General features: G+C 42.8%; 4 protein-coding genes across 7 annotated transcripts; 1 reads left to right on the top strand and 3 right to left on the bottom strand.

Annotated features, from left to right (window-relative positions):
- Positions 1–3248: 3248 nt before the first annotated feature.
- On the top strand, positions 3249–7833 carry LOC131893298 (phosphatidylserine synthase 2-like). Of its 3 annotated transcripts, none has more exons than XM_059243286.1 (6): positions 3249–3575; positions 4843–5096; positions 5172–5304; positions 5370–5567; positions 6269–6671; positions 7017–7833. In XM_059243286.1, the coding sequence occupies exons 2-6, from the start codon at positions 4956–4958 to the stop codon at positions 7597–7599; spliced, it is 1458 nt and encodes a 485-aa protein (XP_059099269.1). In that variant the 5' UTR covers positions 3249–3575; positions 4843–4955; the 3' UTR covers positions 7600–7833. The 3 variants fall into 3 exon arrangements, with proteins under 3 accessions (XP_059099269.1, XP_059099271.1, XP_059099270.1); XM_059243288.1 differs by having other exon boundaries at positions 3250–3575; positions 5175–5304; XM_059243287.1 differs by lacking the exon at positions 3249–3575 and adding an exon at positions 4021–4539.
- Positions 7834–7879: 46 nt separating this feature from the next.
- LOC131893299 (uncharacterized) lies at positions 7880–12839 on the bottom strand. 2 transcript variants are annotated; one of them, XM_059243290.1, is made up of 2 exons: positions 12492–12839; positions 7880–8571 (listed from the first exon to the last, which is right to left on the bottom strand). In XM_059243290.1, exons 1-2 carry the CDS (start codon positions 12586–12588, stop codon positions 7880–7882), a joined length of 789 nt encoding a protein of 262 aa, XP_059099273.1. In that variant the 5' UTR covers positions 12589–12839. The 2 variants fall into 2 exon arrangements, with proteins under 2 accessions (XP_059099273.1, XP_059099272.1); XM_059243289.1 differs by lacking the exon at positions 12492–12839 and adding an exon at positions 9484–9900.
- Positions 12840–16705: 3866 nt separating this feature from the next.
- On the bottom strand, positions 16706–19810 carry LOC131893615 (major facilitator superfamily domain-containing protein 1-like). Its single transcript, XM_059243711.1, has 7 exons — positions 19034–19810; positions 18776–18941; positions 18364–18692; positions 18221–18286; positions 17980–18139; positions 17663–17914; positions 16706–17596 (listed from the first exon to the last, which is right to left on the bottom strand). The coding sequence occupies exons 1-7, from the start codon at positions 19571–19573 to the stop codon at positions 17313–17315; spliced, it is 1797 nt and encodes a 598-aa protein (XP_059099694.1). The 5' UTR covers positions 19574–19810; the 3' UTR covers positions 16706–17312.
- Positions 19811–19872: 62 nt separating this feature from the next.
- Positions 19873–22704, bottom strand: LOC131893613 (serine/arginine repetitive matrix protein 5-like). Its single transcript, XM_059243708.1, has 2 exons — positions 20322–22704; positions 19873–20255 (listed from the first exon to the last, which is right to left on the bottom strand). The coding sequence occupies exons 1-2, from the start codon at positions 22577–22579 to the stop codon at positions 20057–20059; spliced, it is 2457 nt and encodes an 818-aa protein (XP_059099691.1). The 5' UTR covers positions 22580–22704; the 3' UTR covers positions 19873–20056.
- Positions 22705–22833: the final 129 nt, after the last annotated feature.

Here is a 22833-nt window from a genome sequence, read left to right as displayed (position 1 = left end):
TTTTTTTCCACCAGCGACAGCTGAGACAAAAACATGTGATCGCAGCACCCTTGATTGATCTATATATGAATTTATCTATGGCTTAACTGCATACTTGCCAGTTTGTAGTGTATTTGTTAATAAAATTTGATAAGTTGTTCAAATTTATCAGATATGTTACATTCAAGTCTTTCTATGAGCTTCAGATCAGCAAACCTATGCTTTCAGGTCTATTTTGCTCAGGAGCATGAAGAAGAGGGCAAAAAATATGTCCATTCATATGTCCTATATACCTTAGGCAAAGAATTGCAAAGAAAACCGCACTTGGCTAATTCAAATACATCCATGAAGACATTTAGAGATATTTGGATTTATTTACTAATAAATTTGCAATTTTGACACCTTTCTTGTCATCGTTGGGGCTTCCATAATTTTTTCTACCTGAATCTCTAACCATTTTGATTCCTCAGCCATAGGTTCTAGTGGCAGGACCCGGGATATTAGAACCTCACATTACCGTCGTTGACGAATTGTCAAGAAAATTGTTGAATCACTCAGCCCTGTATGCAAACTAAAAGTTCATTATTTTTATGCTAGAACTAATGCAGCTTTCTCAAAATGAGTGAAAAATGTAGTACGAGTCCCATAGCACAAACAGAAACTAGTTTTGCAATCACACATTAATAAAACCGAAGATTCTGTGGTCCCATAAGTTACTTAGTGATTCCGGTCTGAATTTAGCCGTTGACCTTCGGGGTGGCTATTTTTCAGGACATAATCCTGCTGCTGTTTCTTCTCAAGGTTCATTGTTTCTGCTGATATGCGAATTATCAGCTTTGCCAATGTGGAAACATATATCGACGATTTTTTTTCTTTTTTATAGACAGGAATCTGGCAAACCTTGACTAAGCATTTATTGGTTGATTTTATGTTCTCATTAAGTAAGAGGCAATGATTTATGACGAGTTATATTTGTCCAAAATGGACAGACTGATAACTGAAAAAAGAGGTTATGTGGATAGGGCAACATGTTGAATATGCATCTTGCAACTTTCAACCCCCTTCTTGTCAAGGTAATTGAAATCCGAGCATTCTAAACTTTGAGCATTGTCTTGTTGGAATATCGTTAATACAGGTTATCATTGAGCTTAAAGGAAATGCTAAGGAGGATGTTCTTAAGAACCCATCAACTTTCTTCCGGGCTCACTGACTACACGTTTATCCGACGTGGTGACCATACAATTTTTTCACTAAGTACGATTTCTCTACTTCTACTCTCCCCTTAAAAAGCATGGTTGGCCGGACCGCCGGTTGCTAGAAGTTGAAATGAGCTCAATCAATCAGAAAATGGGCAACGAAAATTGATTTATGTTTTTCTTCGGGTATGCCATTGCCTTCTTTCAAACTTTTATGGGCCACCTTTTCCTCTTCGAACTAGTAGTAGAATCAGCGACGAGCATGACTAGTTCTAGCCCTCTAACTAGTTTTCTCTCCCGTTAAGTCACTTGGGGTCATCAATCATCTAGTCTAAAAGTAGAGAAGGCCCACAGCTGAGGTTGCGTGAGTCAGGAATCTAAACATTGCGGCTGGTTGAAGAACTTCAATGGTATCTTTTGAACTTTTCCTTCTTCATCAGTGATCACCTGATTCGACTGGACCGGAAAAAACGGGCCCAATTTTGATCACTTGCAGCAACTCTGAACACCCGCAACAGGCAAACCAATCAAGCCATGGGCTCGAGACTACTTTAAGAACAACTGCCATTTATGTGGGCATGTGCGTATTTTTTTAATGCTGATCTACTTTGACAATCTTGCAAACACTTAACCAATGTTGTACTACTCTTAAAACCTGGTCCCGGCCCACTGGGATGTTGAAGTGACATGAAATTTGCACCTGGCTGGCCACTTGTATTCTGGTCATTTTGGCATCCTCAAAATTTTGATCTGTTGAACAGGCCTCCCTCAGGACATGTGCTCCTTTCAGCGCATTCAGGGTGGGCAATTTTGAGAATCAGCTTGAATTTTGGACACCAAGTGGACAAAAGTGTCCAAAAGTGTCCAAAAGTGTTCAAAAGTGGACAAAGGTGTCCAAAAGTAGACAAAAGTGGCCAGAACGTGTCCAAAAGTATGTACAATTGTCCAAAAATGGGTTGACAAGCAAAAATTTCAAAACCCTATATCATGTTATTTCTTAAACTAATATAAATGTTAACCAGCAAATGGAATCAGTAATTAATGAAATCTAAGCTGTCTTTAAATACCTAAATATGAAGTAACAGTAGCAACTGGCCTCAGAACCTGGCAGAGGAAGACAGACATCTTTAAACAGAGGCTTGAATGCTGAAAATGTCAAAAATAAGTATAAGTTAATAAGGATCATTGAGGGCTAGTGAACCAGGCAGTGAACAGGCGGCAAGGACATTAAGAACATTATGTTTGGTTTCCTGAATCATGCAACCTCAGCTGTGGGCCATCTCTGTTTTAAGGCTAGAGAAATCGATTTTATGGCATGTCACGAGTAGCAGGTTATTTCCTAATCCGCCGTACCTCTTCCCGTTTTGTTTGGGCTGTCTGATGTTGCCAATAAAGGTCCTCAATCCTTAGAGACTTTAACGAGCCACTTTTCAAGAGACCGGCCCTTAGAACGGTGGACGGTGATAGCTTTGGAAATTAAGTGGAATGAAAGGTTGCGTGAGCTGGCAATCGGAGGTAAACGTTATTCTCCACCGGTTAGTTGGCGGTGCTACTTTTTTAAATCTTAACTGACCAAATCAAACAATCTAACCTTACCTAACCTAACCCAATCTAACCTTACCTAACCTAACCCAACCTAACCTAACACGATATTAATAACCCTTAAAGTCTCTATCTAAACCTTTTAACATTTTGCCACAAATTTAAAAATGAGCACCGCCAACTAATCGGTGGAGAATAACGTTTATCGGCAATGGGACGAATTATTCTTGGCGGGCAATCTTCCCATTCCTTGAGTGGAGGGATAGAGGAGTTTGTTTGGACAAGCGCTTCCACATCAAGTTTTGCTAGACTCATTTGGCCCTACCAAGTAAGGTTATAGACCCCCCCGCTTATTCACCAGGTGTCCTTATCCCCAACCGACACTAAAAGGCCACTTCGTATGGTGATGATGATGAACGTAGCGTAAGAAAAGGACTTTCCTCTGGATGCTAGTAGAAGACCTTAGCTAAGGGATTGTGTGCCTTCAGCTCTCTAGGACTCGGAGTGGCGTTATTTGCGTAGCAGTCCCAGTCGTAGTGGCAGTATAGTATACTAGAGAAGCAGTTGAAGGAGTGGAAAGGAGAATCCCCAGCAGAAAGGCTGAAACAGACGACACACATGGAGGAACATCAGTGATAATAACGTCACCACATCAGTAAGAGAGAACAGAGAGAGAGAGACTGGAACATGGGATCCAACTAGGAGAACGACGACATGGAGGAACCCACCAACGCCACAGGTTCCAAGCCAATAGCAACTATAATCAATAGAAGAGCACGGATTGATCCATTGCATCCTTCCATGTCCAGAAGGGCTCATCGGCCCGACACGTTCTTCCTAGGCCTCCACCAACCACGGGTTAGTCCTGAATAATTTCTCTTTATGCATGCATTGCAGGCTTGATTCTTCTTGTCTGGCGTTATGTAGTGCATGACATGAGCCGTTGTGACGTTGCCGGGTCATGGAAAGAAGAGATCGTGGAACCAGGAGAAGGGACACATGTGACAGCTCACTTAAACCCCCACAAGGGTCAAAGGTCACTTGAACGAACCCACTTGAGATTGAGACGCTCAGTTGGTGTAATGATTATGTAATGGTGGCCTGTCTGTATTAGTACTACAACTTGTACTACTACTCCTCCTACCAATCTGTGCTCGGTCTCGACAATGAGATCGGGCGTGTGGTCCATAATTAGGCATCGGGATGATCGTACCGAAACCAATCTCGAATGAGTCGCACCAAGATGGATCAAGAAGGGGGTTAGGTGATGATGAGCCATTTGGGCGTTGGAAGACTGCTCAATCCTGCAAATCATGAGCAAGTCATCATGCCCACTATGCGCTTGATAGGGCCCAATCACTGATCGGCATGTCACGAGGGATTGAATGTGTGGATCAATTCGACGCTAATCATCGGAGTGGTGATGAATGCCTAGCCGGAAATGCTCTCGTTTGAATTCGATTGAGATTAGCCCTAAAACAATAATAGTCAAAGACAAGCGTCCGCCAGATTTGCATATCTCACTTTAATATGCTCATCCTTCATCCACGAAACGAGTTTCTTTGCCTCATGTAAAGTATCTTAAAACTTGTTTCTATAGCTGGGCTAACTCGGGCATTAAACATTGTTGGCCTGTATTAAGAAGACTGGGCTCTAAGCTGACGGTCATGAGTGACATGTCATGCATTGACCAACAAACGGGTGTTGTATGCTCATGTATGAATTAAAATAGTTTGGTTAGTGGCCTTATCTTTTTCATTGCTTGAAAACGTGTTGGACTCGGCTCATCCTTCGCTCTTGCCATTCGGAACTCTCAAACAAGGTACAGCCTGCCCATGATTTCCCCCCTCTTCAATTTTTCACTGTGACTCTTGTTGTTGTTGTTGTTGTTGTTGTTGTTGTTGATCCTGTTGTTGATACTGTTGTTATTGTTATTAATACATCTTTTAAAGGCACAATCAATTTTCTCTCCGTGTTTGTTCAAGAGGATACATGCTAATTGGAACAGAGATCTGAAACAAGTGTGTTTGGAAAGCAGCTGATGGATTCGGCCGTCTGTTTGAAAGGGCATCATGATAGCTCCTCCTCATCATCATTATTATTCCAATGTGTGGTGCTGTTCCAGGTGGGATCGTCCAGTCACATGGGGGTTGGTGGTGGGCAATAACTCCTGAACAATTGTCATCCTCACTCGTTTGAGCCCAAGTGGTTGCTCGTTCATTGGGATTCGGATCCAGCATGGACCGGGCTCGTCAAACCGTGGATTCCGCTCTTGATCTCATCAAAAAAGGCGTGGAAAAGGAGCGGGAGAAGAGCAATGAGCTCTGCAAGATGCGGACCGCCCACAACTGGGTGGACTACAGGAGTGTCTCCGTTCAGGTGAGAATCACCCTCCTCGTTACTACGATACTAGGCGTAGTACATCCATGTCCTTTGATACACTCGTCATTCCAGCAGGACGATGAGACGAATTCGTTCTTCTGGCGAGCTCACACGGTCACCATTTTGGTGTTCCTGGTCTGCTGCTTGTTCTATGTGGGACTGATCGAGGATCCCATCACGGACGGGGACTTCAACTTTAAAAGAGGTAGGCCCAAGCGCTCCATCGGGAACATCCTCTTGACTGGGGTGGGGGGGACTTTATTGTTTCAGGCCTCTTGGCTGCCCTGTTCTTTTGGGTGTTCCTGGGCATGACCATCATGCCGGATGGGCCGTTCATCCGGCCTCATCCCGCTCTCTGGCGATTTGCATTTACTATCAGCATTGTCTACCAACTTCTCCTCATTGTCATGCTCTTCCAAACGCCGAGTGATGCCAGGAAACTCGTCAAGCACATTGATAGCAGTCTAGGTGAGAAGAACACCCAGTCATCAAACGTGATTGTCCCGCCTTGATGATTCATTTGAGTTTGAATTTCTAAACGCGGTGGTTTTCAGTCCCTAGCCAATAATCAGAGAATGATTTTGATACAACTGGAGTATTGAGCGTTGGAGTTCAGAATGAAAACATGTATGTCTGTGAGCATACCGAAAAATGATAACCTTCCGAATGCTACCTGAGAGAAAACACGAGTCAAAATCAAACTGTATCTTATTTTTTCGAGAAGTTAAAGATTACGAGAAAAAAAAGCCAAATTTTGTCATTTTGGGGTTGAAGAAAATTCCAAACGTGTAACATATTTTGAAGTTTATCCATTTAGACGAAAACCATTGTTTAGAATCAACTTTCCTCCAAAAACTCAAGGGGCAACATATGAAGATCATTGTTAGATTTCGCTTGCGCTATACCAATGTTTTTCCCATTCATAGTCAAACCATGTCCATAAAATTAGGACACTTTGATTCTCAAAAGAATTCTTAATATCCAAAAGTCAGTAAAAACTCCCTGAAGGAATTTGATGTGGATTCTTAATATCTATTAAAGTAAAAAATATGGATCAGCGAAGAATCCCGAAAAAACATTTTATATCATTCACTTTAGCAATTGAAATCCCCTCTTTCCCTATCGGCCATTGGTCGGTTAGTGACTATACTTATATGATTTTCACATAGGCGAGCCCATCCCTGAGAAGGACTACGGCGGCAGTTGCCTCATTTACGACCCCAGTCAACCCGAGGATCCCTACCACAACCTCAAGGACAAATTCGATGTGTTCATTTTCGCTCATCTCTTCGGCTATTGGTGCAAGACCTTGATCTTCCGCGATTGGTGGCTCAGCACCGTCATCTCGGTCATGTTCGAGTTCCTGGAATACTCCTTGGAGCATCAACTGCCCAACTTCTCCGAGTGCTGGTGGGATCATTGGATCCTGGACGTGCTCATCTGCAACTTGGGCGGCACCATCTTGGGTCTATTCACGTTGCGCTACTTGAAAATGAAGACGTACAACTGGCGGGGCCTCTGGATCATCCCCACCTACCGGGGGAAAATCAAACGCATCATGGCACAGTTCTCGTAAGATAACTATCTGCCTGTTTGTATGTATACTTGCAGAATATTCGCTGGGTTTGTAAACGCCTCTCAAGCTGACCATTTTAGAACCATAGGGCTGCTGATTGTCTCATGCGCCTCATCTGTTCGCTCCAGTGTACGGATTTGACCAGCTTTTTTGGTTAGGTTATTTTGACCTTGGCAGACTAAAGACTAAAAGGCCATTTCCAATCATTTAGTTGTGTTTCATGTCCACTCGAAATGATGAGATATCCCTATTGTCCGGAATATGGGGACGTTCAATTAGCGCCAATCACTAATGAGTGGAAATGCCTATTTATCTCACGCCACCCTAACTCTTTTCATTAGACCGCATAGTTGGATCGAGTTCACATGGAACCCGTTGTCTTCATTGGAGCGGTGGCTGGCCGTGATTGGCATCATCGTCATGTTCCTCATCACCGAGCTCAACACATTTTACCTGAAATATGTCTTCTGGTTGACCCCTGAGCATTGGCTCAACTTCGTGCGGCTGTTCTTCATGCTTCTGTGGGGCGCCGTGTGCCTCCGGGAGACCTTCCAGGTCTTGGACGACCCCGAATGCACTAAACTGGGACGACAATCCTTCGTGCTGGCCCTCATTATCTTCACCGAGTTTCTCATCTGTGTCAAGTTTGCCTGGCCCACCATCACCAAGCCCATTCCCCAGTCGATCGTGATCTGGTGGATCCTAGGCTTTGTGGCCGTGGCCATCTATACGCTTATTAAGTTTGTTTTGTTCAAGCCGACCAAACTGCCCGAGCCCGAAAAGGAGCACATCCGAGTGAGTCCCATTCACGGCACCTCAAGGGGAACCATGTTTGCCTATGATCCTCCCCACCGAAACCTCGACGATCAAGAAGAGATCCTCGAAGTGTTGAAACAAGAGCAAGAGAGCAAGAAGCTACAGTAAGGAGGGGTTCTGAGATCCCCGTTCTAACAGTCAGAACCACCGCCGCCGACCTGCGACCTCCGACCATCCATCCATCCCCCTTCGAATCAAAGCAACAAGCTTGCTTGGTTGTGCGGCCAAAATCCAAGTGTCACAAACAAACCATGCACGAGAAAGGTTCATGAATCAAAGCACTGTGATTTAGTTTCAATCCATTTATGAGATGTTCAGGAAGAATACAGAATAATGAACGAACATTCTCCATCGATGATGGGCGTTTTGAACACGGTCAAATCATCCATTAGTTGGGGCAATCTCGGGGCCCTGAAATCACGTAGTGACTTGCTCTCAAATAGACTCCGGTCTCTTTTAAGGCACAAGAACGTCTGGAGGGCGTCATGCTGAAATGAGTGCATCGAGGATTCCCCCGGCAAATCTTCCAACAATCCTCAGCGCGTTGAACGTTCTGCTTTGTAGCCAGGTTTGCGCCGAGATATTCCAATCCTGGGATCAGGCATCCCAAGCTCACAGGTCCACTGACCGAGTTCGTCAAAGGCTTCAAGGACCCAATCACGTCAAACAGCCAACAAGTTGACGACGAATCTAAGGTCCAACTCAGGCAGAATTGGAGGTGGGATTGGCATTGAGCTTGACAAATTCTGGGAGTGGTAATGTTGGCAAGCGATTTCCAGGGCAATCCTTCATACTGAGAGTGTCGGTAGAATTCACAATCAAAGTCAGGGATGCAAGAATCTGGTCGCGTGGTATTGCATCCATCATCCGAGCAATTGCCCCCATCTACCAGTCCCGATCCTGGGACTGGTGTGGCAAGTTGGCAACTGGAATCCGTGCAATTCCATTCCCCGATGGTTGAGGTTCCATTGGGGTTCAATCGGGGGATTGAGGCATTGGGAGCGCATCCGTCGCATTGCCAGATGGACTCATTGGTAGTACTTGTGGGGTTGGTCAGGGATGTGTTGTTCTTCAGCAAAACTAGGAAATGGAGGAAAGCAGACCAAAGATAGTGAGTGATCGATGCTTTAAGGCGTTGCAAATCATTCATCACCATTCACTTCACTTGCAACTTGTGGATATGGATGTGTCTGCATTGAAATTCATTCTTTCGTTGATTTCGAGACCAGACTCCACCCAAAAGTCAAGAAGTTCGTGAAAAGTAATAATGAAACAATTTTTGCCTCGAAAACCACCAAAATAGTTGAATAAGCAAACAAATTACAACTATTGTTGCTCCTTTTTGTAACTAATTTTTACGCTTTAGGAACTTATATTGGTGGGTTTTCACAACCGAATCCAGACTACTACTTTGACGAAAATCACAAACTAGTTTTTCCACCCCTATTTAGAAGAAAAATGGCGATTCTTGTTTCCACCCTTTTAGCCCCTTCATTATGTGACAAGTGCCCTTCACAACAAGGAGCAAGGAGTCCAAACGATTAGCTTAACCTCATTGACGTTTAATTGAGAAGACAGCTGTTACACATATCATTTGGCACTTTGGCAGAACATCTGAAAACTGGTGACACACAATTAATGAAAGAGTGGAAAGGACGCCGATTTTCCAATGGACTTCTGATATAAATCTGTTTAGACTTTGTTCGTTTTGTGCATTTAGCATGCACAAGGGTGGGCAAAGGTCACTAGAAAGTGAGGGCTATTCATTGATTTGGCTAAATATTCTGGAGCAATTTGCCAGAAGGTTACAAAAGCAGCGGGTTGGTAATGTTTAAAACTTCTGTTAAAAAGGTACCTAAACCATTAGCATTTTCATTTTAGGATTGATGTTTCACGATTTTACGCCCACTTTTGCTTTTACGAAAACGTAACTGGCCTTTCATTTGGCCATGTGTAACAGACCAGGGTGCAAACAATGTCATGGATAATTACTTGTGGTAGTTGCATTATTCAGGATAGGGTTCAGCACAATATTTGATTGATTTGTGTCCACGGGTAAAAATTGACCAATAGGGAAATTTTCTAAAGCACCCACTGCACAAGATGGGGCTAAGATGTTTGTATTCAGAGAGCTGAGAACTTTAATCTCGTGGGTTATGCCACAACCAATGCCAGTCTTGAATTTGTTGTAGTTCCAATTTGCTTTCACTGCCAAATAATTGGCGAAGAAAAAAGTTGCAGCCAGACATTTGACCTCCATATCTTCAACAAACAGAAGTAAACTAAGTTCAACCGACAGAAGGAACTCTGCGAGACAGGTCCCTGCACCTCTTGCAAAATATTTGTATCCCTTTGATGGATCATCATTTGTCCATTTTTATGTTAAATCACAGAATTATGTTCAAGTAATAAGGAACTTGATCTTCTTGGAGGGAAAAAAACGAGCCAAAAATTGCTTTGATTTGTTCTTTTTTGGAAAAGAAACCATAATTCCATTTCTAAAATTGTCCTTTTCGTTTAGGGGATACGGGAGGAAGCGACCTCTGCGTCGTCTAGGAGCGGACAAACAACCGTAGAAACGAGAGAATACGCTCTGAGATGCCAGGCTTTGTCAATAGATTATTTAATGAACAATTTATTGCCCGAAGTACTGTGACACAATGAATAAGCCACCAAGTGCTCGAGGAGACCTCTATGGGTAAATTTCCAAACAATTAAGGCATTAAACTGGAAGTCATTTTAGGTTTCAGTGGCGTAACCTCGTAAAAAAATGTATCTTTAATGTAAACAAAGACTATCATTGGTTGAAAGTGCGGACAAATAAAGCCCAACCAATTAGGAATCCGCGTCAAAATAAAGAGGTGAAGAAGGCGGGTAATTTAAACTGAACAGACATCGTCATTCTCAAGGTCAAAGTTTTACATGTTCAAGTCAATAACTTTCCTCAAAAATGTTACTACAATATGGCATTTTGGTGGTGGATTCACAATCAAACACAACTAGAATCTTATTGGCATCATACTGTGGACAAGAGGGCAAAATCCAGATCTCCAGATGTCTGAAGTACTGTAAACGGGATGACTGTCACAATACTAAAAACTCCAAATTGCCCTTGTGATGAATTTCACAAGAGATCGTCGCTTCTTTCACACGGTGTTTCTCACAATACTGATAACGTTTTTTTTGCAAATGCCAAGACTACAAATAACGATTTTCGTTGTTATTGAGACAAAAGGAACAACTTTTGTAAAGAAAATCATCTTGGATTCTAGCTCAGATTAAAATATTAATCCACTTAAAACCTACAAAGAGGTAACATTTTTAAAAACGTAATCAATAGATGTTGGGAGTAACCTTGATTGCATTTCCTACTAAAATATTATTCAAATCTCGGGCTCCTTCATTGTTCAATTTGCTGCCCTCAAATATTCGTAGGGGTTATGTAGGCGTTGATCCATTAGCAGGATTTAAGTCAGACTTGGACAAGTTTTTGACTAAAATTCCGGATCAACCTTATATTCAAGGATTAGCCCAGATCAGCCAACTCCAATTCGTTGGTCGATCAAATAGTATATATAAATAAAAGTCAAGTAAAATGAATAATCTTCTCGTCTTGAACTGCTGGGATTCCAATCCCGGTAGCGGTAAGGAAGTCCGCAAAAAAAAAATCCATGGAGCAAACAATAAGATAACTCGTTTTCAAAGATGGCATTTGCATCAAATTTGACTATGAATTGTTCCGGTTATACCTTAAAGCAATTGCCAAGAAATATAATAGGCTTTTTCTATGCTTAAAATATAAATGGAAATATTTCACTTTTCTTAAGCAGGTAGGAAAGCTCGAATATAGTTTGCAATATAACTTCAAACTTATTTAATGTCAATATTTCACAATTGTGATGCCATACTTGTCAATTGTAACTTTAATCAAGCTTAATCTTGAACTTTGACAAAATTCTATTAACGTTGAATAAAAGCATTGCTGGTATGTGGAAATTAATTATTTCAAAAAGTGACAATTTTGAAAATTAAACTGTCACATGTATCGCTCAAATGATTTAGGAACATCATAGGATAGTGTAGCTTTTGCCACTTAAGTAAAATGAAAGGCAATTTTACATCTTTTGTAAGTTTTAAGCGACATTTTTTGCTACTTTTAGCTTTTAAAGAAATCTTGAAGAAAATGGAGAAACTTTATTTGGTGTCGTGTCATTGAAAAAGACAATCATATTCCTTGGGAATAACTCGAAACATGATTAGGCCATTTTTCGATCTTTTAAGGCGTAAAACGCAACCTTTAAGTTGTAATATCTAGGCATCTGCGGAATAGAAGTTTATGAAATTTTACGTCAATACATAACTAAGAGTATGTTTGATACTGGTTGACTGCGTTTTTGACAATGTATTTCACAAAAGTTGTTCCTTTTGCTTCTTTGACAAAAAAAACATATCTAGATGGCTTGGCATTTGAACAAATATTTAACCAGAAAATTTAACCACCGTGTTCATATAATGATCGTTTATGAAACAAAAGTGAGTTCTTAAGATTACTAAAACGAGAAGATTTCATCTACTATCACTTCACTAAGGAATTGGGCAAAAGCATAATTAGTCACCTGGAAAAAGATGAATTTTTGAAGCTGCCAATTCCCTATACTGTATGACTGATAACTCGCCCACACTTTTGCAATCATCATTTATAACGAAATGGTTCTAAGAAGAGCACAATTTTGCAAGTTTTTGGTGACTAACGTGAAGAACATCACTTTTGCTAAGCTTTCCCTTAGCTTTTTTTTGCACAATCTAATGGAAAAAGGTGATGATGAAAAGTCACCGGTATGCTGTAAGCACACAATATACGTATAGCTCTTTGTTTTACCAAAAGTACGTGTAATTATACTCGTATAGGATTTGAAGGTTCTCTGAGAAGGGTTGGTGGTGCATTTGTGGTGTTGGAATAGAAAAGCAGTATAGTAAGTTGTGCAGTGAAAAATACCTACTTAAAGGCAGGCGTCTTAGAGTGTATTCCTGTATTTCACCGTTTGCTTGTCCGCAATGAGAGGAGATAGACGAGAATGTAAAGGACCATTGTGTCATAGTAACCGCCAAAAGGCCAAAGAATTGTTCACTTTTCGTTCCTTTTTCGGCCACCAAGTCGCAGATTTTTTGTCCAATATCTTTGCCTTTTGTTGTTCTTTAAAACATGTAATGTAGATAAAAACACCATCAAAACTATAACTTTTGATAATAAATGGTTGATGAACGAATTATTCACTTCGAAGTAAATGGGATTTGAAGTTTATTCCTTTTATCTAGGAATGGACAAAGATGTGTGAAATATTGGGTCCCTAACGAATTCGAACCTAACGCGCACTTTTGGATTTGGGGTCAATAGTCTCCAATTCCAGCAGTTCTCCAGTGTGTTTTCAACCCCGCTGAGTTCAGAAGCAACAGCACATTGCTCTGAAGATGAGTCTGTTGAGATTGACAAGGTTAGTGAAGTTGAGCACTTAGATGATGTTGTAGTCACAGATCAAGATGCATTAGAGGCCATCAAGGACTTGAGGTTTTCAAGCTCTCCTGGTCATGATGATGTGACATCTCAGTTTCTAATGAGATGCTCACTGGTTCTTGCTCCTGTTTTCTCGTACTTGATGCGTTGCCTCTTGGATCAGGGCAAGTTTCCATCTGCACTAAAATTAGCTCACGTTGTTCCAATTTTTAAAGGGGAAGATAAGTCGCTCCTCAGTAATACTGTACGGTTTCAAAAGCATCCATGAGCTTTGTCCCAACCCTGGATTTAGGGTCAATTGTAGTGACCGTAGAGGCTTAATGTGCGTTTCAAGAGCACCTCCAATCCCTCGAGAATCCAGGCTAGTTAGAACAATAAAGTCCACCTCTCTTCTTTTTCTGGCTCCTTCATTGTTCAATTTGCTCGCCTCAAATATTCGTAAGGAGTGTGAAGGTGTTAATCCAGTATCCTCCTTTAAGTTAGATTTGGACAAGTTTTTGATCAAAATTCCGTATCAAGGGCTAGCCAGATCTGTCAACTCTAATTGGTTGGTGGATCAGATTTCAATTGAAAATGAACTTAGAGAGACAGATCGTAGATAACTATTTCATGAAACTTCAGTCAAATGAATATGTTTTTCGTCTTGAAGTTCCAGGAGCGGATAGGAGCTCCTCAAAAAGCTGTGTCTGAGCCCTGTAAGAGGGCTTAAAAATATCCCCCATTCGCACCGAAAATTGGGAGGTCACACATTTACCTTCAAAAGCTTTGATAAGCAGATGACAATCTAGGCCTGACAAATCTTTGAACGCAAATTTTTAGGCCAGCATATCGGACCGTGAGACTTTTTTAATCAATGCAGCATGTTTTACCACTTTGGTTGAAGATCAAAAAATGTCAATGACATGATGACGAATGACCTATCAAATCGAATGATTCGGCATTTTGTTACATGCACGTTGAAAATCTCGGGAAGGGGAAAACGCATAAAGTAATTTGGAAAACCAATGATTTAGGGCCCTTTTAGACATTGTTTGCATTAAAGTTTTGGCCTCTTGTTAACGCTATGTACTAATAATCGATATTGTCATTCTTCCTCCTTCTTTTTACTCTAATCTATGTACGTGTTTTGCTTCCTTGGAACACAATTAATGATTACCCCGTGTACAAACCCTTTATCATTGGAATGGCTCTCGAAGGTAATGATGAATTTTGGAACAAAATTAGTTGATGAAAAGTAAGAAAAATTGAAAAGGAAGAACAAAATTGTTATTTTTTCTATAATAGGGGCCGAGGATTTGTCAAAAGGTGAGTACATACATTGTTTGAAAATTTTAAAAAATGAAGGGGAACAAGTTATCTAATTAGTCATGGGGGCACAGGGAGTTGAAGCCTTTGAATGTAAGCCTAGAGTGATAGGGACCCTTGTATTAAATAATGGGAGACGTTAAGGCTAGGAAAAGGGCTTGCTAGGTTAGATTGAAAAGAGCATAACATTTCACCCTTCCCATTCCTGTTATTTGTTATTTGTAAGTCCGTTTGATTGAGGCTTAGAGGGGTTGTCTCTGCTGATGTCAAAACCAGCAGGATGTACTAACTTAAGTTTCTAGTCTAGGGGCGTCAATCCTGGGCTTCAGGTGGGGCACAAATTCTAGATTCTGTAAAACCATCTGGATGTGTAGCAGATGTGTGGGCCGGAGCGGCGTGGTGGTACAACTCGGGAATGGATTAAGCGGTTTTCCCTCAACTTGGGATCTATCTCGGTGGTCCGTCCATCCCGAATTCTGCATGATAGAGCAACCGTTGTGCGGATTGATCTTATAGATACAGTCAGCTGATAGAGGTAGGCGAAATGAACATACTAGTGATCATGTACGCAGCCGATGTGTGCTTGATTGCAAACTCCAAAGAAGACCTTCAAAAAGCTTTAAACAACCTTGACACATTCTGTGTGTTGAACGATTTACAGGTTTATGTAGCAAAAACGAAGGTCTTAGTTTTCCACAAAGGCCGCTTGCCACGATGCTAATTCTTTTTTAATGGGCATGCTTTGGAACGAGTCAATAAGTTCAACTACCTAGGAATAACATTCTCCTCTCAAATGGTTTCATCTGGACAAGATGTTTATATTCTACCGATATACGAATACGCGCTCCAGGTCTGGATCACATCTCCAATTTCACAAAACGTTTGGAATTCTAAGGACTCGGTGTTTTCTAAATACCTCAACAGGTACCTTGGGCTTCCAATCCATTGCAACAACTCTATAATGTACTGCCTCATTTCAACCTATGCCCTCAGATCCTGGCTTCAAAATATTGCTGTCAACAGGGTGCCGACCCTAAAGTTTGGCAGAGGGTTTTCTGGTCTCCGACTAACTCTCTTCGAACATCAGCTATTTATGGGGACGTTTAGGCAAGCTCTGGCAGGTTCGTTTGTTTGCTGGTACCAGTATGAAGCTTCAAACACGTTTTTGAGAAGCTGACCCTTCTTTCACCTTGTTCATTGAGCAAAATTTCATTCCGTTCAAGGCCATATTATTCTCGGCTACTCAAGAGTAGATTCGCTTTAAAACCTCTACCAGACTACCTGAATCTGTTCCATGCCTGTCAGTAGCTCCCCTGAAGCTGGCGATGCGAAGTTAGTTTCTGAATGACTTTGTTATCGAGCTTCTGAAGTTGAGCAATGACTATTATGAAAAGAAGAGGTCCTAATATCTATTTGGATGGAACATTAGTTCCGGTGGGTCTATTTTGTGCTGGGGCAGTTTTTGTACCAAAATGTGGAGAAATTAGCCAGAGTCCGAACTCGTAACAAAAAATTATTTTATTCATTATTCGATTTATCCAGAAAACTGGCTGAAGTCCGCCATTTATAGTATAATTCAATTTCGCAAAACTGAAATTGAATTTTAGGTGAACTTTTTGTTGTGACATGATTTGACGATACTAGCTAATTAGTCACCTTTACTCAATCCAAGGACGACTTCGCCACTGGACAGAGACGGGGCTGGTGGAAAATGAGTAATTCCAACCCAACGGAGATGGTTGTGTCGCAGTTGGTTAACGCGCAACCGAGCTTTGCTCGGGTTCATGGGTTCGATCCCAGGTCTTCCCCCTGCTTTAGTGGACAATATCACCTCGAACGGCGGACCTCGAACGGATGATTTCGAACCGAAAATGGGACATCCCAATCTATACTAAAAACCCTTGTCAAATAATAATCCTATGAGGTTCAAACTCGCAATCAAGATTTAAAAAAAATCCAATCAATCAATTGTATTTCTCTTTACATGAGTTGACTCAATTATAGCCTCAGAAAGCAATGGTCTGTTTTGATCCCAATCGAACGTTTGTGTCAAAAGTTATGAGCATTTAAAACTAGGACCAATGAGAGCGCAAATTGTATGAACTAGCACCACGTTGGTAAGATCTTACCAACGTGGTGCCAAGCAAGTCATTTTCTGCCCAAGGCGTATTGAGTTTCAGGCCCTCATTGCTTTTGACGCGGACGTTCGATTGAGGTCAAAATTGCCGAACACTTTCTGAGCTGACTAAAGTCCAACTTGTGTGAAGGAAAATGCCTTCGGTTCATCTGGATTAAAGTTAAGTTTCTCCCACCCTACCGTCTCTGTCCATGCTCAATCATACAGATATTGCCGACGGTTTAGAATAAATTGAAGGCTGGTTTTCAAATGATATCAAGGTTAGCGATTTTATTCTCGTTGAGATTTTCGGAACACGCACTTATTAGCAACGGCAAATTATGGGTACACTGGTCAACCTTGGAGCAAGTATTTAGTAAAAGAACTCTGAGAAAAAATTCAAAATGAAAATACAAGGAAAATTTTCTTGAGCAATTTAAAATTGATCACAATGCACATACAAAGACACAATCTATTTACAGTATGAATAATGATCTGTGATTATAATGTTTCTAATATGTTCATGGATACATGTAACTCATTACAAGAATATTCATTTTGAGCAATCATTTCCTCAACCCTAGCCTTTTGAGCAATGGTGTAGTTACCTCAAGGGATAAAAAAAAATCAAATTTAGCCATGCATTAGCTTTAAGAAGTGTCTTTAAACAAAAGGAATTGCGATTATCATTAGAAGGTTTCAATTTTAGATTAGTTCAATTCCGTTGCAGCTCAAATGTCCGGGTGTTCACACACTAATTACACATTTCTCCCCTTCCCAGTTACATATGTACATTACAGTTCAGCATTATAAAATGTTCAACTCTCCATTGTCTGTGACCGAATTGGGCAAAAGTGTGGTTCCCTCGCAAATATGATTGCAAATCATTTACGACTCTAACCATTCCAGATCCTCTTGCAAGAGAGATTGATCGTCAAAAATAGGTTCATGTTCACGTTTTAAGAAGAAAATCAACCTTTCCTGGCGGGTCATGTTCAAAATTCCATTTCCCCTGGCGTCCACCACCCACAGGGCAATCCCACCAAATAGGGCTATGCACAAACAGCCCATGAAGAAAACCTCTAGCCAAAGGTAGCCGAAGGAATCTACTATGAGTCCGGCTAACAGAGTGATCGTGGCGAGACCCGCATTTTGAACCGCTTGCATGAGACCTGAAGAGCAAAACAGTGAAAACCGGCTAGCAAAGGTCATCTTTAACCAAAACAGATTTGACTAACCAAATGCAGTTGCCCGTTGATGCTCAGGGATGACGTAGGTAATTTGAGGCCAGAGTGAGCTGGCCAGCATGCTGTATGCTACTCCAATGATGCCGACCCCCACATAAGGGTTTAAGGTAGTAAAGCCCAATAAGATGTGTCCGAGCAGGGTGGCTACCACAGCGGCGTTGACGAAGAACACATTAAGCCCGAATCTGTCGATCACGGCGCCAAAAACCGGTGAGGCAAAGCATGAGATCAAATAGATCAATCCTGGCATGAGAAAAGGCAAAGTTAAGAATTGTGCCAAATATTTGTTGTTCGAAGACTAGTTTTACCGTTGATCGTATTGGCCGCTTCCGTGGAGAAATCAAACTTTTGAATGTAGAACACTTGCCCCAAAGACACGAAAGGGAAAATGGCCACGTAGTAGGCCACACAAATGAAGCAAATGATCCAGAATTGAAGTGGAAATTGTTTGATATCCGCCAAACGGATCTGTTGGGGTTGAATTAAGAATGATATGAGTGGATGTTTATGTTCAAGACCTGAAATGACGTCCTCAGGAAATACAGATACCTTTTCAACTTCGGAGTTGCTCGTCTCCAAGATTCGAGAGGCCCTTTTGTCCAAACATCCTATAATCTGGGATCGGATACATGATTGTACATTACCAAGTAGAACAAACAGCCATAATGAAATTAAAGAAGTGAGGAACCCACCAAAGATGCCAAAAATGACATGACGCAAGTAAGGGCAGTCACTAGGAGCGTGGTGCCCAAAATTTGATTGTCATTCCACTGTCCGAAAAATGTGTTCCAAAGAAAGTTGTACAAATAACCGGTGACCTGGAAACACGCCGTTGATCCTAACCGAGCCACACTCAACTGCAGACCAAAAACCGTGTTCAGCATGTCTCCAGAAAACCAAGTGGTGGCATAGGTGTTTTGAGCCACAGCCAAGGATTCGCCGCCAATGCCAAAGATGAATCGACCAACTTCCATGAGAAGAAAGCTGTCCGCAAAACTCCCAAGGGCGAAGCAGCCTTGACCTAGGAAGATATAATAAGAGGGATAACTATGATATGTCATGAGACGTATTGACGAGCTCTATTCTACTCAGGAACTTTCTTACCCAGGATGAGGACAAAGGCAAAAAACGCAGCTCCAATTCGAAGGCCTAAAACTCGATCGATCAGATAACCACCAAAGATGGGCAATACAACATTGGGCCATGAATACCAGGAATACAGGGAGGCAAACTGATAGGTGGTTACCCCCATTATCGACTTGATGTCGTCCTAGAAATAACAAAATGATCAATGGAATGAAATGATAAAATGATCGCCAGAGTCTCGTCGATTCATACAAGATTCATGTGTGTTCAACTTACCTGCAGCGCTCCAGGGGTATCAAAACAGAAGTACGACCCAAACCCCAAAAGACACATGAGGAATAACACCATCAGTTTTTGACACCATCCACGAGGATGGCAAAATCCGGGCCTCTCCACAATGAAACCAAACTCGCTCCCCGGCTCTGGATCATACTCATCCACCATGATGTGAGGAAGATCCCGTAACCGATCCTGATCGAGATGATCCGGGTTTATGATGTCGTCGTTGGCCATTTCGAATGGATTGGCATATGCATTGATTGTGATAGGAAGATCGATGCGATCGTGCGTCATTGGATGGTTTGGTGGGCGTTCGGCGTGAGGGCTTGGGAGGAGATAGCGACGACGTCGAGAGGGTGTATGCCACACCATGATACTAGATAGCCTGCCTTCCAAAGTCCGGGACGCTATTGTCTGTTGTTGTTCAGATAAGAGAGGAGCGCCCCAAAAGGAGTGAACGCCTTCGTAACTTTCAACTGGGCCACGCCGGTTAGCCCCAGCGCTTCTGATCGCGTCTATCTCTTCCCGTACTCTCATTTACACGCACTCTTTCCTGAAGAGTCTCCCCTTGTATTCTCTGGCTGACCCTTGGATTTAAAATCCTAGTAGCTCTCCCTCCACCCATCTCATCCGAGTATTCACTCTCGTAGGAGCTAACCCAATCTACAGTGGTTGGGTAAGGACGTGGTGTGGTATGATGCATCCTTCCAATTAGAGGTGTGTCAAAATTAGTTTGATAACAGGGGAGAGGGAAGGGGTGCTCTGGTATGCTTCATGTATGTGCTTGCTAGTAAGTATTAAGGATCTGGTATTGGAATGGTGTATAATTGGTTGTCTTGGTGTTCTTGTGATAAGTACAATAGCTGTCTCTCTTAACTCATCATCGATTCAAAGGGAGATATGAAAATAATACCAACAATGTACGAGCATATGTACGTAGGTTTGAAGATATCTTGGCTAGAATGGAAAGAACTTCTTGTTGTAGCATTTGAATTGGTAATAGACTAGGTAAGATTTCCATTATATTCGCATTTTGCGCATTCGTCGAGACATGCGGACATCCTCGTCTACCTCTTGGGCTACTTGATAATCGATTGGGGTGTCGATCTTGGTAATAGTCGAATCCAATACGATATGAGCTTGACTCTCGTCCAAACGAATATTACGGTGGGCACGATAGAGGCCTGAAGGATCTTGATCATAATCCACTTCAACAGTTCTGAAAGAAAATAACCAGAGAATAAGATAAATGAGGCAAAAACATGCTCATGTTTTCATCTAGTACCTATGATTTCCTGCTGAACTATTTCCCCCAGATTTGTAACTAAATACGGACTTTGATCGTCCATAGGCGCTAATGGCAGCTGGGGCAGAATTATTCATCCTGCCTTGTCCAGCAGAGCGCACATTGAAACGGTGTGAACGGGTAGATTCGTCTTTGGAGTGTTGTCTTCCATTCCTTAGCGTCTTTTGGCTGTGCTGGCGGCTGACATCAGTTGACCCATATCCATCTTGAACCTCTTCACTGTTGTACCCACTCCTGGCTGACTTCTTGGACACAACAGAGCGTCGGTGTCTGGTCCTAGTTGTTGGGGTCCGAGATCCACCGCTGTACCGTGAATCTTGAGTCAAGGCACTTGGGGTTCGACTACCACTAAGTCTCGAGTCTCCCGACCTTGCACTCCCGTATGACCGTTCCGATCCTGAACTGGAGGTTCGGCTACTCTGCGACCCTCTCGAGCCGGAACTTCTTGTTCTCCGACTGTCGTTGCTCCTGGCTGTCCTGGTCCTTCGACTGTAATCACTTTTGGCACTCCTAGTTTTGCGGCTGTCGTAGCTTCTGGCCGAGGGAGTTCTACCTCCACTTCTTCGGCTATCATAGCTTCTGGTCGAGGACGTTCTACTCCCACTTCTACGACTGTCATAGCTGGCCTTGGACTTGGCACTCGGGGTTCGACTCCCACTATAGTTGCTGTTGGCAGAGCCAGAACTCTGTTTTCGTCGTCTTTGCGAATGACCAGAATGAGAAGCTTTTGATTGCCTAGAATCTCGAGACACGTCTGATCTTGCACTTGCGAGGCTACTCCGATCGGATCCATAATCTCTATCTCCATCATGGGAAATGCCAGAGCCAGCGGTGGACCGTCTCATGCTTTCGCTGAAAGAGCCACGAGATCGCCTTGTTCCTCTTGAATCACCAGTTCTCCCATCCCGCTTAGATTGAACTGTATATCGCGAATCGGCACTTCGAGTTCTACTTGAACTTGCCCTTGAGTCTCTTGAATCCCTTGAGTCTCTTGAATCTCTGGAGTCTCGCGAGTCCCTGGAGTCTCGCGAGTCCCTGGAGTCTCGCGAGTCCCTGGAGTCTCGCGAGTCCCTGGAGTCTCGCGAGTCCCTGGAGTCTCTTGAACCATCACGGGATCCTCTTGGGCTGCGCGAGTTTTGAGCGTATCTTGAGTTCCTAGATTTCTTAGAAGCCCTCGAGGCCCTCGAGTATCTGGAATCATTGCTCCTCGCGCTGGACTGGTTTGATCCTCTGACAGATGACCGCTCAGATCCGTTAGAGTAAGTCGATCCTCTAGAGTAGCTTGAGTTTTCTCGAGAGTAAAGGTCAGATCTTTCCGAGGTGGCGGACTCTTGCCTGTCTGGACTTGATCTTCTGCTGTACCTTCGATTGGATTTACTTGTGGAATGTCGCGAATCCGGCGAAGTTATCCTAATCAGTGCGGCTTGTCGCCTGTCAAACATTTCGTTGTACATTTCCTTTTTCCGATCCCTTGACTTTGACCGCGAAGCCTTGTGACTGGGCACGGACAAGCTCCTGGCTTTTTTAGAGCTCCCAGAGCGACTTTCATCCGAAGAGCGATTGTTCCACACCTTTCGGGCTTGGGACGGAGGAGATCGTTCTCGGTTTGTGTTGGCAGCTCTGTCGTAAATAGAGATTCGGTTGGCGGGAGCGACCCTTCTTCTTTTGACCACACGCCCATTTGAACGTCTCTCGGTTTCAGCGGATCCTTGAGTGGATGAATTGTTGTCACTGACTCCAGATTGCTCCTTGCTCTCTCGGGCCATTCTAGCAATCATGTTTTGTCTATCCAAGAGCGAGATCCTTTGGTGATTGGAGTTCCAACTCTTTCTGGCCTCCTCCCGAGCATCCGCCTCACTTCTGGCCAAGGATCGTTTCTTTTTCCGCTGCTCCTTCTCTTGCTCTTTGGCTCGGAGGGATATACCCGGCACCGGCTTGAATTTCACCCCGCCCACCACATATGCCTTGTCAGCCTGAAGCTCGTCAATCTTGTTGACCACCGTACCACCTGCAGGGGTATACAAGTTCCGCACCATCCCCCATTGAGGGGTCAGCTTATCGGTCAACTCAGCCTTGAGGTAATCCATATCCGGCGTTTGATGCATCTTCACCAGATGCCGCTTCACTTTGGGCACATTGCCGCCATCGTTTTCAATGACGTTGATCCATTTAACATTAGGCTGTTGCTGGAGAATTGCCCGACGTTCGACCCGAAGTCGGTGGTCCACAGGTCCCATTTTGAAACCTAGTGGCAGGCAGGATCAACTCCACAAATTCAAAAGTGTGACTATCTACTACGTACGTGTGACAGGATCAAGTCTTGAACGAGCATTGCTCGAAACTAGTTGCCTCCTCAACTGTAGTATGCAGCCACCGCTAAAAATGGGGAAATCGATAGAAGCTGTACTAGTCGGAAAGGCTCAAGCCTTCATTGATTTTGAGGCATTGAGCTAAAGGGTGTCCCTCTGGGGAGTGTGATATGGATTCCAAG

The sequence above is a fragment of the Tigriopus californicus genome, chromosome 2, assembly GCF_007210705.1.
Source record: "Tigriopus californicus strain San Diego chromosome 2, Tcal_SD_v2.1, whole genome shotgun sequence".
NCBI lineage: Eukaryota > Metazoa > Arthropoda > Copepoda > Harpacticoida > Harpacticidae > Tigriopus > Tigriopus californicus.
The sequence above is the reverse complement of the archived record's forward strand: the minus strand, read 5'-3'. Positions and strand labels throughout refer to the sequence as shown.

Bases quoted from the DNA above. Each gene is read 5' to 3' on its own strand.
- LOC131893298 (XM_059243286.1), top strand. From the start codon at position 4,956: ATGGACCGGGCTCGTCAAACCGTGGATTCCGCTCTTGATCTCATCAAA. The intron at 5,097-5,171 runs GTGAGAATCACC...TCGTCATTCCAG, and splicing joins ACAGGAGTGTCTCCGTTCAG to CAGGACGATGAGACGAATTC. The intron at 5,305-5,369 runs GTAGGCCCAAGC...TTATTGTTTCAG, and splicing joins GGACTTCAACTTTAAAAGAG to GCCTCTTGGCTGCCCTGTTC.
- LOC131893299 (XM_059243289.1), bottom strand. From the start codon at position 9,751: ATGGAGGTCAAATGTCTGGCTGCAACTTTTTTCTTCGCCAATTATTTG. The intron at 8,572-9,483 runs GTAATTATCCAT...TCCATTTCCTAG, and splicing joins GAATAATGCAACTACCACAA to TTTTGCTGAAGAACAACACA.
- LOC131893615 (XM_059243711.1), bottom strand. From the start codon at position 19,573: ATGAGAGTACGGGAAGAGATAGACGCGATCAGAAGCGCTGGGGCTAAC. The intron at 17,915-17,979 runs GTAAAACTAGTC...TTCTCATGCCAG, and splicing joins AGCGGCCAATACGATCAACG to GATTGATCTATTTGATCTCA. The intron at 17,597-17,662 runs GTTAGTCAAATC...TTTGCTCTTCAG, and splicing joins TCAACGGGCAACTGCATTTG to GTCTCATGCAAGCGGTTCAA.
- LOC131893613 (XM_059243708.1), bottom strand. From the start codon at position 22,579: ATGGGACCTGTGGACCACCGACTTCGGGTCGAACGTCGGGCAATTCTC. The intron at 20,256-20,321 runs GTACTAGATGAA...ATTTTCTTTCAG, and splicing joins AGTTCAGCAGGAAATCATAG to AACTGTTGAAGTGGATTATG.